The sequence below is a fragment of the Rhinatrema bivittatum genome, chromosome 7, assembly GCF_901001135.1.
Source record: "Rhinatrema bivittatum chromosome 7, aRhiBiv1.1, whole genome shotgun sequence".
NCBI classification, from domain to species: Eukaryota; Metazoa; Chordata; class Amphibia; order Gymnophiona; family Rhinatrematidae; genus Rhinatrema; species Rhinatrema bivittatum.
In genome coordinates, this window is record NC_042621.1 from 307701251 (window position 1) to 307715884 (window position 14634).

At 43.5% G+C, this 14634-nt stretch overlaps 1 protein-coding gene across 4 annotated transcripts in view; it reads right to left on the bottom strand.

Annotated features, from left to right (window-relative positions):
• Positions 1-14634, bottom strand: part of ATE1 (arginyltransferase 1) — a 214034-nt gene that overhangs the window by 46159 nt on the left and 153241 nt on the right. For all 4 annotated transcript variants that reach the window (XM_029610557.1, XM_029610555.1, XM_029610556.1 and 1 more), the window contains 2 exons: positions 5310-5342; positions 2993-3174 (listed from right to left, as the gene is read on the bottom strand). In XM_029610557.1, the coding sequence (XP_029466417.1) occupies positions 2993-3174; positions 5310-5342 (215 nt within the window). The remainder of the gene's footprint in view (positions 1-2992; positions 3175-5309; positions 5343-14634) is intronic.

Consider the following 14634-nt stretch of genomic DNA (forward strand, 5'->3'; position numbering starts at 1 on the left):
CGAATGACAAACTATCGAGCAGTAAATCACCTGGACCAGGCTTCTGAAAGAACTAAAAAATGAAATTTCAGACCTATTAGTAAAAATTTGTAACCTATCATTAAAATCATCCGATGTACCTGAAAGATTGTAAGATGGCCAATGTAACCCCTATATTTAAAAAGGGATCCGGGAAATTATAGACCAGTGAGCCTGATTTCAGTGCCAGGAAAAATCGTGGAAACTGTTATAAAGAATAAAATCACAAAACATTTAGATAGACATGGTTAAATGGGACACAGCCAGCATGGATTTACCCAAGGGAAGTCTTGCCTCACAAATCTCGTTTGTAATATCGTTGACTCTCTCTATCCTCGTTCATTGTAATTTCCTTTCTCAGTTAATTGTGAACCGACATGATGTGTCCTACGAATGCCGGTATATAAAAAGTGTTAAATAAATAAATAAAATAAAATAAATCTCCATTTTTTTGAAGAGGTTAATAAACATGTGGAAAAGGGTGTATTTGGATTTTCAGAAGGCATTTGACAAAGTCCCACATGAGAAGCTTCTAAGAAAACTAAAACATCATGGGATAGGAGGTGATGTCATTTTGTGGATTGCAAGTTGGTTAAAAGACAGGAAACAGAGAGTAGGATTAAATGATCAATTTTCACAATGGAAAAAGTATACAGTGGAGTGCCTCGGGGATCTGTACATGGGTCTAGTACTTTTTAATAAATTTATAAATGATCTGGAAAGGAATACGAAGAGTGAAAATTATGCAGAGTAGTTAAATCTCAAGTGGATTGTGATGAATTTCAGGAGAACCTTGCAAGACTGGAAGATTGGGCTTCCAAATGGCAGATGAAATTTAACGTGGACAAGTGCAAAGTGATGCATATAGGGGGAAAAAAACCCTTGCTGTAGTTATACAATGTTAGGTTCAATCTTAGGAGTTTCCACCCAGGAAAGAGATCTAGGCATCAGAGTGGATAATACATTGAAATCGTAGGCTCAGTGTGCTGTGGCAATCAAAAAAGCAAACAGAATGATAGGAATTATTGGGAAGAGAATGAAAAATAAAACTGAGGATGTCATAATGCATCTGTATCGCGCCATGGTAAGACCTCAACTTGAATACTGTGTGCAATTCTGGTCACCACATCTCAAAGAGGATATAGCTGCACTGGAGAAAGTGCAGAAAAGGGCGACCAAAATGATAAGGGGCATGGAACAGCTCCCCTATGAGGAAAGACTAAAGAGGTTAGGGCTGTTCAGTTGGCGAAGAGACGACTGAGGGGGCATATGCTAGAAGCCTACAAAATCATGAAAGGACTTGAACAAGTTAATGTAAATCGGTTATTTAGCTCTCAGATAATAGAAGGAATAGGAGGCACTCCATGAAGTTAGCAAGTAGCTCATTTAAAACAAATCAAAGAAAGTTATTTTCACGCAGCGCATAGTTAAGCTCTGGAATTCACTGCTGGAGGATGTGGTTACAGCAGTTAGTGTAACTAGGTTTAAAAAAGGTTTGGATAAGTTCCTAGAGGAAAAACTGATAAACTGCTATTAATTAATAAGCAATAGTAGCTTGAGATTTATTTAATGCTTGGGTACTTGCCAAGTACTTGTGACTTGGATTTGCCACTGCTGGAAACAGGATGGCTGGGCTTGATGGACCCTTGGTCTGACCCAGTATGGCATTTCTTATGTTCTTATGTTATGTTCTTATTTTCTACTTGAATTTTTATGTTCCATACATTGGGAGGATTTATCTTATTAGATGGGATTTTTTTTTTTTACTGTGTATATTACTGTAAGTTGTCCTGCTGCAGCCCTATAATTGGAGAAGAGCATATTTGGATATTGGGATATGATGTGACATTGCTTTTGGATAAGATCAATGACTGACAAAATTGTTCAGAAAAACATGGCTGTTTAAAGAAGAATATGGTTAAACTCTTAAGGTATAGCTATATATCCCAGAGTGCAAATTTGTCTTTTTTGTTTTTAGTTTTTTTTTATTTTATTTATTTATTTTTTAATGTTATTCGATTTGGGTAATTGCCAGGTTCTTGTGGCCTGGTTTTGGCCTCTGTTGGAAACAGGATGCTGGGCTTGATGGACCCTTGGTCTGACCCAGCATGGCAATTTCTTATGTTCTTATGATTTCTAATGTGTTTATGATATGATGATATTGTGATAGCTGTTTATTTTTATGTTATTTTATTATGCATGTTTAGTTCTAAACCGCTTTGATCTTTTTTGGAACAGCGGTATACAAGAATTTTTAAAATAAAAATAAAATAAGATTGGCGGAGGAGTGTAATGTGTTGAGTGGGGTTCTTGGATCTGATATATTCACAATGGTTTAATACTGAAAGAAGGGGCGGTTAAGGAAGGGAAGGTATGGCATTATTTTTATATGGATGTTTTATTCTGCATCGTAAATCACGTTGAGATGTAACTTAAAGATAAGGTAATAAAAAAGAGATGTAAGTAAATACATACATTTTGGGAGGAGGTAACCACTACCAAGTATAGAACTTTTCAAATTACAAACTTCAGTTCCAGCAGTTGAAAAGGTGTTTCATGAGCTATGCTAGGACCACATTCGAATCTCATGGACCTGACTGGAGGCTTGGTGTGCCACAGACCTTTCATGAACTTGGACATCACCAGGTGATACGGGACGATCTTTCCGCTGTGAGAGATATGCTGATTTGCCATGAGGGTGCACTTTCACCGAGGGGGTGCTGAGATCAGACAATAAAAGATGGAATACATTTTGGACACAGACTTCTCAGATCACAATTGCTTTCATCACACTATATGGAGAATTTTTCCCATTTGAATCCATACAATTTCCTGTTGTAATGCTTTCTATGAGAGGGAAGGGCGCACGCAGAGCTGCAAGATAGAGGGGTATATAGAAGGGCATGGGTGTGTGGGGTATTAAGGGAGAAGGGGTGTGCATAGTAAGCCACAGGAATGATGATGTATCCCTTACCGCAGGGCTGAGTACACTCCCAGGGATAGAAAGCTGAGGTCCGGATCATAATAGAGATAGACGGAGGACACGCAGCTTGGCAGGATATCCAACACGCCCACTGCAATGATCTTTCCATCCAGCCAGTACTGCTGGTGAAAGGAGCCGTAGCCACAGTCAGGAGCACCTGGGGCAGCTTCTGCCTGTGGAGAAGAGAACATGCAGATTACACGATATCCTTCAACCAGAATTTAGTACCCGTATGTCACAAACAAGGAATCAATGCGCACAAGTAATGCACATGGACACCGTCCTCAACCCAGAAATGAATGCACATAGACACCTCTCAGCCCACAGCTTGCAATGAATGCACAGACTCACCAACCCAGAGGCAGTGATTAATGTGCGGTCAGTAAGGGGTCAATCAATATATCAGACTGCTCTTACAAATCTACTGAGATGCAATAGAAATTGTTTTAGATTTTTTTGGGGGCAGGGCAAGAGTAGAAAGGTGGTAAAATTTGTCGTGTATATAACTGTAGACCTTTCAATATTCTTAGTAAAACTTTTTATAGGGAGAAATAATCTTTTGTAAAAAAAAAAACAAAACCCCAAAACCAAACCAAACCAAACCAAATAAACTATTTAAATGCAGTCTTCAGAGTGATCTTTTCAGTAACTCTTTGGTAGAAACAGTAGGGAGACCTTTATCCCATTATTAACAAGCACAAAATGCTACAGAAAATATTCACATGACCACATGCTCCAACACGTGCCCTGATTTCTTATACCCAATGCCAATCTCGCAGCTCCTGACTTTGCACCTGCTGTCTCTGCCGTACGAGCGGCTCCTTCTCTGGATAAGCAACATTTAAGTCTGGTCTTTAATCCAACCCCTGAACCGTAAGAAGCAAGTGGACCGAGGGTTAGGGAATTCTAAGTATACAGAAGGACAGAGCTCTAGTGGCTGTGTGGGGACCCCCCAAGGTTAAGTGGTTTGGAACTTCTCGGATGAATAAAAGTTGAAAAACGACAGCAGATAAAAACCAAATGGTCCGTGCAGTCCGCCCAGCAAGCTGCTTATATTGGTAACTGCCGCTCCATGCAGACCAAATGCTGGTGTTGAATGCCCCTGTTACCCCAAGTGGGGCAGTTGAAACTGCCTGAATGATGTGTTCTCATCACCCATTTTGTCAACCCCGGTTGAAAGTCCCTATTAAAGTGGAGAGGCGCCCTAAAAAATACATTTCTGTCCCCAGCAACATTGACCTCCACTTATCCCAATAGTTGAAGATGTAAGTGGAAAAGTGGGAAAGAAAGACCAGGAGCAGCCTTCCCCTCTTGGGCAGCCAAAACAATACCCTAATGGGTGTGGTTCAATAGGAGCCCCTGTTTACAATCTATAATGACTTCATCTGGGAGGCCAAGAAATATTTACCAAAACTGGGGACCATTTTAGGCTGATAAAGAACTTTACTAGCCAACCGGGAAGGCCTCCACGTCCAGATATAACTCAAAATGCTCCTCTGAAGGCCCTTCAAAAACATGTCCAGCACCTGAATGGGCAACGACTGAAACAGATAACCAATACATGGCAAGATGGTCATCTTAACAGAGGCCAGGTTACAAGATCCCCACTTATCTAGCTCCCGGTGGATAGAATAATTAAACCGGAAGATATCAGCTATACCCCCAAACATTTCAACCTGTCCTTGACCCACCAGGTTCTTAAATCTTGGATTGGCCACTGTTGGAAACAGGATGCTGGGCTTGATGGACCCTTGGTCTGACCCAGTATGGCATACCTTATGTTCTTAGGAACCGGCTATAGGATCTCAGAAATTGCCTCAGCAATTCTCAACTGGGGGAGAGACCTTTAGGAATCACCGCAGGAGAGCGGTACAGCAATCCCGATAGGGAAAGCACGTCTACATCTGCTAGGAGACGGAGAGATACTGAAGGGCTGAGGTCACTGCAGGGGTGTATCTAGGGTGATGTCAGCTTTGAAACCTGTCTCCGTCTCCATCTGCTGGCAGGGAGCACATAACCCATTGGTCCTGAGTCCATCTGGCTACACGCTAGGAAATCCCTTTTTAGTAAGATAATGGATAAGGATGCTGTTTAAGTCAGGTTGCTAACGTGAGCAGAAAGTCCCTGGCGAGGTGCCCAGCTGGCGAGCAGACTGGAGGTCTCTGTGTGGCATCTGTTTATAATACGTAAACAAGGATCTCCGACCTGGTTATGTACTAGAACCATACAGAGCAGCCGGGCAAGGTGGTCAGGCGCCACACTTAGTTATCCTAGCTAATAAAACAGCTGTCACACACTCAACTCTTACCTTTAGCGGGGAATCGCAGAGAAACCTGGTGAACTGTAAGGCAGGATCCAGACATGGATTCAGATGGTCCCATGATGAAGGTCAACAAGATATAGAAAACACAAACAACAAAACACATTAGACAGGCTGAAATGACAGCATAACAAGGAGGCATGTGCTGTACCAGAGGAAGCCAAGCAGCTTTATAAGGACGTAACAATAAAAGAGAGTTACTATGAAATATCTCATTCCTCATTGCAGGTGGAAGACACGAAGTTTAGAAGGCGAGAAATTGCTCTCAGAGAAGAGCAGGTGCCTGAAGCCGCGGGGGACTATCAGGTTTGGGGAGTCGCTCTTCATGTCTGAGGTTTCTACCGTAACGGCAGCAGCAGCAGATTTACATCTCCCACATAAGAGAGTGAGATGCCGCAGTGACTCAAGAAGGCAGGGCTGCTGCCACATGGGAGCGGCTAAGCTGGAGGCACTTGTCTACTCCACCCCTGCTTAAAGGCGCCAATCTTTATTTCCCTGCTTTGAGGTGAAAGCCACTGTCCTATTTGCTTCATGAATGTGAAGATGTCACCAATTCACACCTGCTCTAAAGGTGTCTTTATCCCTGCCACTGCCCTGGTTTGCATTAATCATTGCAAAAGAGAAAAAAACCTCTTGTGAGAAGCTGACGAAACAAACGCCGTCACCTCCATCCAATAAAGCAGCGGAAACGGGCACTCAGTGTTGAGCATCCGGCCACCTCTCCTGGGCGAAGGAGCGAATATTTAAATGAGGGGTCGCGCCGCCAAGGAGGCGCTAGGGACAAACGCGTGCCCCCTAGCACCTCCTCGGCAGCGGGCGCCCTGGAGAGGTCGCCCGTCGGCAGGTTAGGAAACCGGACACTCAGTTTTACCAGCATCCCTTCTCCTAACCCGACTGTTCTTTTTGCTCCTCTGACTTAATATCGCCACAATATTAAGCTGGAGGATGAACAGAAAGGAAGTATTTTTTGCTTTTCTGTACACATTTTTGGGCTGCTCAGAAATTAACACCTGCTCTGGGCAGGCACTTTTTTTGGGATCGGGGGAATAGCTAATAGCCTCATCAGCACACATTTGCATGTGATGAGCGCTATTAGTTTCGCAGGGGGTTGGACACATGTCCAACCGTGGGTTAAAGGGTGTGCTCGGCTGAGCACACTGTACTGGATCAGCCTGTTTATGTTTTAATATAGTCTCTTGTGAACTGATTTCATGCACATTCAATGTTATAATCATCGGTCACCATAAAACCAGTCTTTCAGTGGAATATTTACATTTTCCAGTGCCTTCATTCTCCACAGTACAGACTATTTTATATGCATTTAAAAGTGACTTACCTTCACATCAGTAGGAAGGCACAGCAGGCTGCATTCCCTGCTGTGCCTTCTATTCCCCCTCCCACCGGCCTGATGGATTTCTTCCTTCAGCGTTAGGAGCTGAAAGAGCCACTTCAGCTGGCCCGTTGGGTGGAGTGGAGGGGGAAGAGTTGCCCTCATCCTCCCTGGGATACAGCGCTTTGCTGAGCCCCGAAACTAGCATCCCCCCCGGAGGGCCCTGCCATCACACGAGACACCCGTCCCCCTGAAATGAGGTCACTGGACCCTGATGCGGGTGCAAGAATCACGCGTGCAGGAGGAATGGTCTGCCGAGCGGAGAGGTGACGCATTGCCAGTGCCTGGGGGGAAATTGAATGGGCCTTCTTGCTGGACCTCAGGAACCCATCTTCTCCTATATTTTATGTATTTAATAGTTTTTATATACGGATGTACGTTGGGAACATCTCATCGGTTAACAATGAACAAAATGCAGCAACAGGCTTTACAATGAAACACGGAACTGGTGGATATGAGAGGGGGAAGGGTGGGATCAGGGAAGGGAGGTGAAGGGGGGGCTATAACTAGGAAGATGGAAAAATGGGAAAGATAAGGGAATTGACATTTAGGAGCATAACTTTAAGCAACAATATGATAACAGGGCATATAATTAAGACTCAACTATTAACATATTATGTTACATGTTATGTTACAATATAAATAAGGGGAAAATTGGCGTATAATACTTCTAGTTAGATTCATAGGATCTGTTACAAAAGAGGGAGTTACGGAGGCGGTAGGGATAAACTAGATGGGGTTGGATAGGTTGATGAAGGGGATCAATGGGCAATGGATAGCAGGGGAGAGGGTGTGCCGTTAGGTGTATGCTTGCTTGAAGAGCCAAGTTTTCAGGCTCTGTTTGAATTTTTTCGGACATGATTCTTGGCGTAGAGAGAATGGAAGCTTGTTCCATAGTGCGGCCCAGCTAAGGAGAAGGCCCGGTCTTTGGTGGAGCAAAGCTTAGTGAGTTTAGGTGATGGAATATGTAGTGTTGCTCGGTGTTGCTGTCTGGTGGGTCTGTTTGTGTTATGAAATGTGAGATGTTCTTTAAACCAGTGCATGTTTTGGTTGTGAAGAGCTTTGTGGATGAGAGTGAGGGATTTGTAAGTGATTCTTGAGGTAACTGGTAACCAATGTAGGTGTTTGAGGACAGGGGTGATGTGGTCGTTTTTGTGGGTGTTAGTGAGGATCCGGGCAGCTGCATTTTGGAGTAATTGAAGTGGTTGGATCTAACTTTTGGGTAAGCCCAAGAGCATAGTATTCAATTTTCGATAGGATGAAGGCTTGGAGTATGGTGTGAAAGTCACTGAGGTGTAGTAGAGGTTTAAGTTTTTTTAAGGTGTGCAATTTGAAGTAAAGGTCTTTAAGTGTGGTGTTAATGAATTTTTTGAAGTTAAAGTGGTTATCAATTGTAATGCCGAGACTGCGCATGTGTTGGGGGAGGATAGTGCTGGAGGGGGGTGCGTTGACTGACGGTAGCGGTGGGTAAATGCTGTGGGGTGAGATAAAGAGGAGCTCTGTTTTGGCAGTGTTGAGCGGGAGGAAATTGTTTGATAGGAGGGTATTAATGACCGAGAGGGTGGATTTTCAGGTCCCGATAGCTTTGTGTAGCGTGTCAGTTACGGGTACCAGGATCTGAACCTCATCCGCATATATGAAATGCGGTAGGCCTAGCTTAGACAGTAGATCGCAGAGTGGGAGGAGGTATATATTGAAAAGTGTGGAGGAGAGGGAGGAGCCTCGCGGAACACCTTGAGTGAGGGTGATAGGTTTAGATATAGAGTTACCAATTTGGGCACTGTATTGTCTATCATGCAACAAAGATTGGAACCAGAGGAGGGCAGAGCCTGTAATACCGATTTCAGTGAGGCGTTCTAATAATATTTTGTGGTTGACCGTGTCAAAAGCGGATGAGATATCAAGGAGTATCAAGATATGTGAGAGACCTTTGTCAAGGCTTTTTAGGATGTGGTCGGAGATTGAAATGAGCAAGCTCTCTGTGCTGTGATGTCGGCGGAAGCCGTATTGTGAAGGTGAGAGAATGTTATGTTCGTCCAGATATTCAGCTAATTGGCGGCTGATTGATTTTTCTAAGATTTTCGCTATGAGGGGCAGGTTCGAGATGGGGTGAAAGTTGGCGAGATCGGAAGGATCTAGGGTGGGTTTTTTTTAAAATAGGTTTAACAATGGCATGTTTAAGATTTTTAGGAACATTGCCAAGCGAGATGGATCTGTTGATGATATTCGAGATAGGTTTAGAGATGATGGTGAGGAGGGCTTTTGTTGGGATGGTGTATGATGGGTGAGTGGAGGGTCTGATTTTTTTTTAGGATGGATTCAATTTCTAATGATGATGTGGTTTCGAGTGCAGATAATCTCGCAGTGGTGATGTCAAAACAGATTTCAGTGGATGACTGTGTAGGGGGAAAGCGAGACATGATGTCTATTTTCTTGTGGAAGAAGGTAGCTAGGTCTTCGCATTTGGCCTGATCGTCTATGTCTGGTGTGGAGTTTGGGCTGGTTTTCGTTAAGTTGTTTACTAATTCGAAAAGGGTTCTAGGATTAAATTGGAGGTGTTGGATTCTGCGAGCGTAGAAGTCATAAGAACATAAGAAAATGCCATACTGGGTCAGAACAAGGGTCCATCAAGCCCAGCATCCTGTTTCCATCAGTGGCCAATCCAGGCCATAAGAACCTGGCAAGTACCCAAAAACTAAGTCTATTCCATGTAACCATTGCTAATGGCAGTGGCTATTCTCTAAGTGAACTTAATAGCAGGTAATGGACTTCTCCTCCAAGAACTTATCCAATCCTTTTTTAAACACAGCTATACTAACTGCACTAGCCACATCCTCTGGCAACAAATTCCAGAGTTCAATTGTGCATTGAGTAAAAAAGAACTTTCTCCGATTAGTTTTAAATGTGCCCCATGCTAACTTCATGGAGTGCCCCCTAGTCTTTCTACTATCCGAAAGAGTAAATAACCGATTCACATCTACCCGTTCAAGACCTCTCATGATTTTAAACACTTCTATCATATCCCCCCTCAGCCATCTCTTCTCCAAGCTGAAAAGTCCTAACCTCTTTAGTCTTTCCTCATAGGGGAGTTGTTTCATTCCCCTTATCATTTTGGTAGCCCTTCTCTGTACCTTCTCCATCGCAATTATATCTTTTTTGAGATGCGGCAACCAGAATTGTACACAGTATTCAAGGTGCGGTCTCACCATGGAGCGATACAGAGGCATTATGACATTTTCTGTTTTATTCATCATTCCCTTTCTAATAATTCCCAACATTCTGTTTGCTTTTTTGACTGCCGCAGCACACTGTACTGACGATTTCAATGTGTTATCCACTATGACACCTAGATCTCTTTCTTGGGTTGTAGCACCTAATATGGAACCCAACATTGTGTAATTATAGCATGGGTTATTTTTCCCTATATGCATCACCTTGCACTTATCCACATTAAATTTCATCTGCCATTTGGATGCCCAATTTTCCAGTCTCACAAGGTCTTCCTGCAATTTATCACAATCTGCTTGTGATTTAACTACTCTGAACAATTTTGTGTCATCTGCAAATTTGATTATCTCACTCGTCGTATTTCTTTCCAGATCATTTATAAATATATTGAAAATTAAGGGTCCCAATACAGATCCCTGAGGCACTCCACTGTCCACTCCCTTCCATTGAGAAAATTGCCCATTTAATCCTACTCTCTGTTTCCTGTCTTTTAGCCAGTTTGCAATCCACGAAAGGACATCGCCACCTATCCCATGACTTTTAACTTTTCCTAGAAGCCTCTCATGAGGAAATTTGTCAAACGCCTTCTGAAAATCCAAGTATACTATATCTACCAGTTCACCTTTATCCACATGTTTATTAACTCCTTCAAAAAAGTGAAGCAGATTTGTGAGGCAAGACTTGCCCTGGGTAAAGCCATGCTGACTTTGTTCCATTAAACCATGTCTTTCTATATGTTCTGTGATTTTGATGTTTAGAACACTTTCCACTATTTTTCCTGGCACTGAAGTCAGGCTAACCGGTCTGTAGTTTCCCGGATCGCCCCTGGAGCCCTTTTTAAATATTGGGATTACATTTGCTATCCTCCAGTCTTCAGGTACAATGGATGATTTTAATGATAAGTTACAAATTTTTACTAATAGGTCTGAAATTTCATTTTTTAGTTCCTTCAGAACTCTGGGGTGTATACCATCCGGTCCAGGTGATTTACTACTCTTCAGTTTGTCAATCAGGCCTACCACATCTTCTAGGTTCACCGTGATTTGATTCAGTCCATCTATGATGATGATGATGCCAAGGGGTGGAGGAGAAAGAAGAGATGGTGAAGATGCCAGGGGAAAAGGAAGAGATGGTGATGATGCTGGAGGGTGGGAAAGGGAAGGTGATGTTGATGCCTGAGGGATGGATAGGGAAGGGAAGCCGAGGATGCCTGCTGGAAGGAAGAGAAGAGAAATTGATGGTGGGGAATGACAATGACGTGAACCATGTGGCGGATGTGCCTCGATAGAAAGGAGGTTCGGAACCACTGCTCTATTCCCCTTCCCAAAGGTTTCCAGGCTTTCCTCCTGCTCATGTTCACCCATTTCCAGGGTCTAGCATTACAGTCCCAGTGTAGAAGTGCTCAGCTGGCAGCAGATGGAGATTACAATAGCATCATTTAGTAGCAATTAGCAGACCTTTAGCCTCTGGAAATATTAGAAACACTGCAAGCAGGGTAGTAAGGTGACACCTCATCAGGACTAAGAGCAGAAGGTGTAAAAGGAATGATGAGGCATGAACCCGATGGCCTGGCTTAGTCAATTAAGTTTTGCAATCCAATGGATGAATATATTCCAATTCCTATGCCCTCCTTTCATTCATGTTTTCGAAAATGGTCTTTGAAGACTACCTCAGATTAGCTGGAGACTGGAAAAAGTGCTGTCTTACAGATGTCCTGGTATTATCCTAGAGAGGGTGACGAGCAAGACATTCCTTGGAACATTTCTTGTATCACGTTACTCACTTGCAAGTGTAGAATTTCTAGCTATGCAGTGGGGACAGCAATTCGTGCATTGAGTTGGCGAAGTTACTCTGGTGCTGGTTCCTGTACGGACTATGACAGACGATTCAGTGAATGTTTCTCAGTGCTCCATCCATGGTGAAAGCGCAGTTGCTTACCTGTAACAGGTGTTCTCCTAGGACAGCAGGATGGTAGTCCTCACATGTGGGGTGACATCATCTGATAGAGCCCGGCACGGAAAACTTTTGTCAAAGTTTCTAGAAGCTTTGCCCAGCATGCTCCTATCCGCGTGTCCATGCAAGGTCACCCTTCAGTCTCATAATATGGATGGAAAAATACGAGCGGTTCAGTTGCCTTGCGGTTCTTGGAGCTCCCAATTTTCTTCTTCTTTTCTCGATAGTTTTCGAGTTTTTTCCAAATTCCTTGTCGGGTCCCCCTTTGCGGTTGGTGCCTCCTAGGTTTTTTTCCTACCTTTCTTCCAACTTTGCAGTCGATTCCCGACTTTTCACCATACGGTGGCCGCAGGTCATCGACTGCACACTGGGTGTTTTTTCATGGTGTCAAGGCTAGGCAAAACTAGACCAAGTGACTTGGCTTGGCCACTGTTGAAAACAGGATGCCGAGTCTAACCAAGCATGTCACATTTTATGTATATGTAGAAAGCAAGATTATCTATCTATCTATTGTGAGAGAGAGAGAGAGAGAAGGGAGAGCCAATAAATAAGGGGAATTTAAGCTGTCTGATCCTATGCTAAAATCCACCTCATTTACTGCCTCCCCCTATATTTGTTTAGATTGAAAGGTAATGATTGAAGTATGAATGTTTATGAAAAGCTGCAGGAATGGTCGGCTGTTAAGTCCTGACAACTGGTGTTACTGCTCACTAGTTTTACCCTTCTGCTAATTCAACTCCTGCAAATGAGAACAGTGGCCGATGGCCAATGGTGCAACCACAGATTCTCAGTATACAGCTGATAAGAAATCCTAAGCATGTCCTTTCCTTGCATGCTGGCATTCAAAGAAAGCAAAATCCTTCCAGAATTCCACCCGAGTCTGAGAACTGCTTCCTGTGCATCTGGCTGCTGACCCCACCTCACTTTTCTGGGCTGGAGGAGGTTACAAAGCTAACAGAGAAGGCATCACCCCAGCGCACTCTCACACTACAAGGCAATTAAAAACACATTCCTGGGAGGGCCGAACCACCGCAGGAGGCCGAGCCTGCGTTTTATCAGCAGCTAGTCACCCTGTACAGACTGAAAATGTCACTGCTAGCTGCTCACACTGAGGGCTGGGGCTGGCTTGCATCAAATGAGAGAAGAGTCCAAAAGACTTTCAGTAACTCTGTCAGATGATAATTAGGGGGAAAAAAGAAAGGTATATTTGAGCAGAGAAGAGTGGATTCCAATCCCAAGTCGACCATTTCACTTTGTATAAATATAACTAAAATCTCAATCCTTGTGCTACGGAAACCTCAAGTGGCTCAGTGTTGACTCTGCGCTCACAACCTAGAATGACTGAGTGAGGTGGTATAAATTGGCCTTTGTCTAGAGTCAAAACCAGGCAGTCCTGACGTTTTCCAAACTTCTGCAGCTGGTCATAAGTACATCAGATTTACCGAATCAGGTCAGACGAAAGGTCCATCAAGTCTAGTATCCTGTATCCAACAGTGGTCAATCTAGGTCACAAGCCAACAAACAGCCCTGCTCCTTATTAAGTGCCTCCCCTGCTAAGTTTTAATCTAGTACACTAGAGGTTTGTATATCTGCAGCGATGAGGCAAAGGGGACACGTGTGAAACACAAGAGCGTTAAAGCAGTGGGGCAAAGAATAACCCAATAAATGATATGCTGGGTCAGACCAATAGCCCATCGAACCCAGCAACCTGGAACTGATGTAAAAGAATAAGAAATGTATAGTCACTGCTCTGAAGGACTGGGATGTAACAATACATTACTTGACTTATGGCAGGAAAGCAAGCTCTCACTGATCTGAATTTGTTTTACACTATACAGATTGTAGCAAAATGAGGGTTTTATGTGCTGCCGTCATTTCCAAATTTTGCTCAAAGACCTTTGTTTTCCCTAACGAGAACTCCTTTACCTTATAAACTCTTCAGCTAAACTTCAGGCAACATCTAACCCCCTGCAGCATTCTGCTGTTCCTGGCAGTCAGGACTAAAGTATTAAGCCTGCTGCCTTGATTCAAAATAAGACGTTTAGTTGCATTTCTTCAGTTGCTTGCAAAGAGCTATAGCAGTATGAAATTCTGTGAGCATATTACTAACAGGCCGTGTTATTAGTCACAGAACCAGTGTCCTGGGTTCAAAATGTCTACATAGGATCAACCTGAGAACTGGTTGAGCTCTTGCCATAAATTTCCAGTCCTGACTGGGGAGGCACAGTGATCTGGATCTGCAGGCTAGTTAAAGTAAAGCTTAGGTAGTGTTAATGGTATAATCCTTTTTTCTTGCTTGTTGTTCACAGATTTAATCTTTTCATGACCTCTGTACCTTCTTTTTTCTTCATAAATTTCTTAATTTGTTAGCTCTGTATCTGTGACTGCTCACTAACTCACAGAAGTGCATCGCTGGGTGATACCTTTTTGTGTGTTTAGTCTAGAGATGACTTGCTTTAGAACAGTGTGACCCCTGTGTTTTGCTGGGACACAATGTTCCTAGAAACCACTAGGACAGCAATTCACAACCAGTGTGTCGCCAAGCAGTGGCAGGTGTGTCGCGTGCTACCTGACTCCCACTGCTCTTCCCTCCTCTTCCTTCACCGAGTGAGAGAGGGACAGTCTTCCACTGTTGCCGCCCAGGCTATCAGCACGTTCAAGACCGGATGGGAACGGCAGCATTGTTAGTGGAGGCTCGCAACTGTGGCTGGGCCTTTTCTTCTTTCTGCACCTGCACCCTGG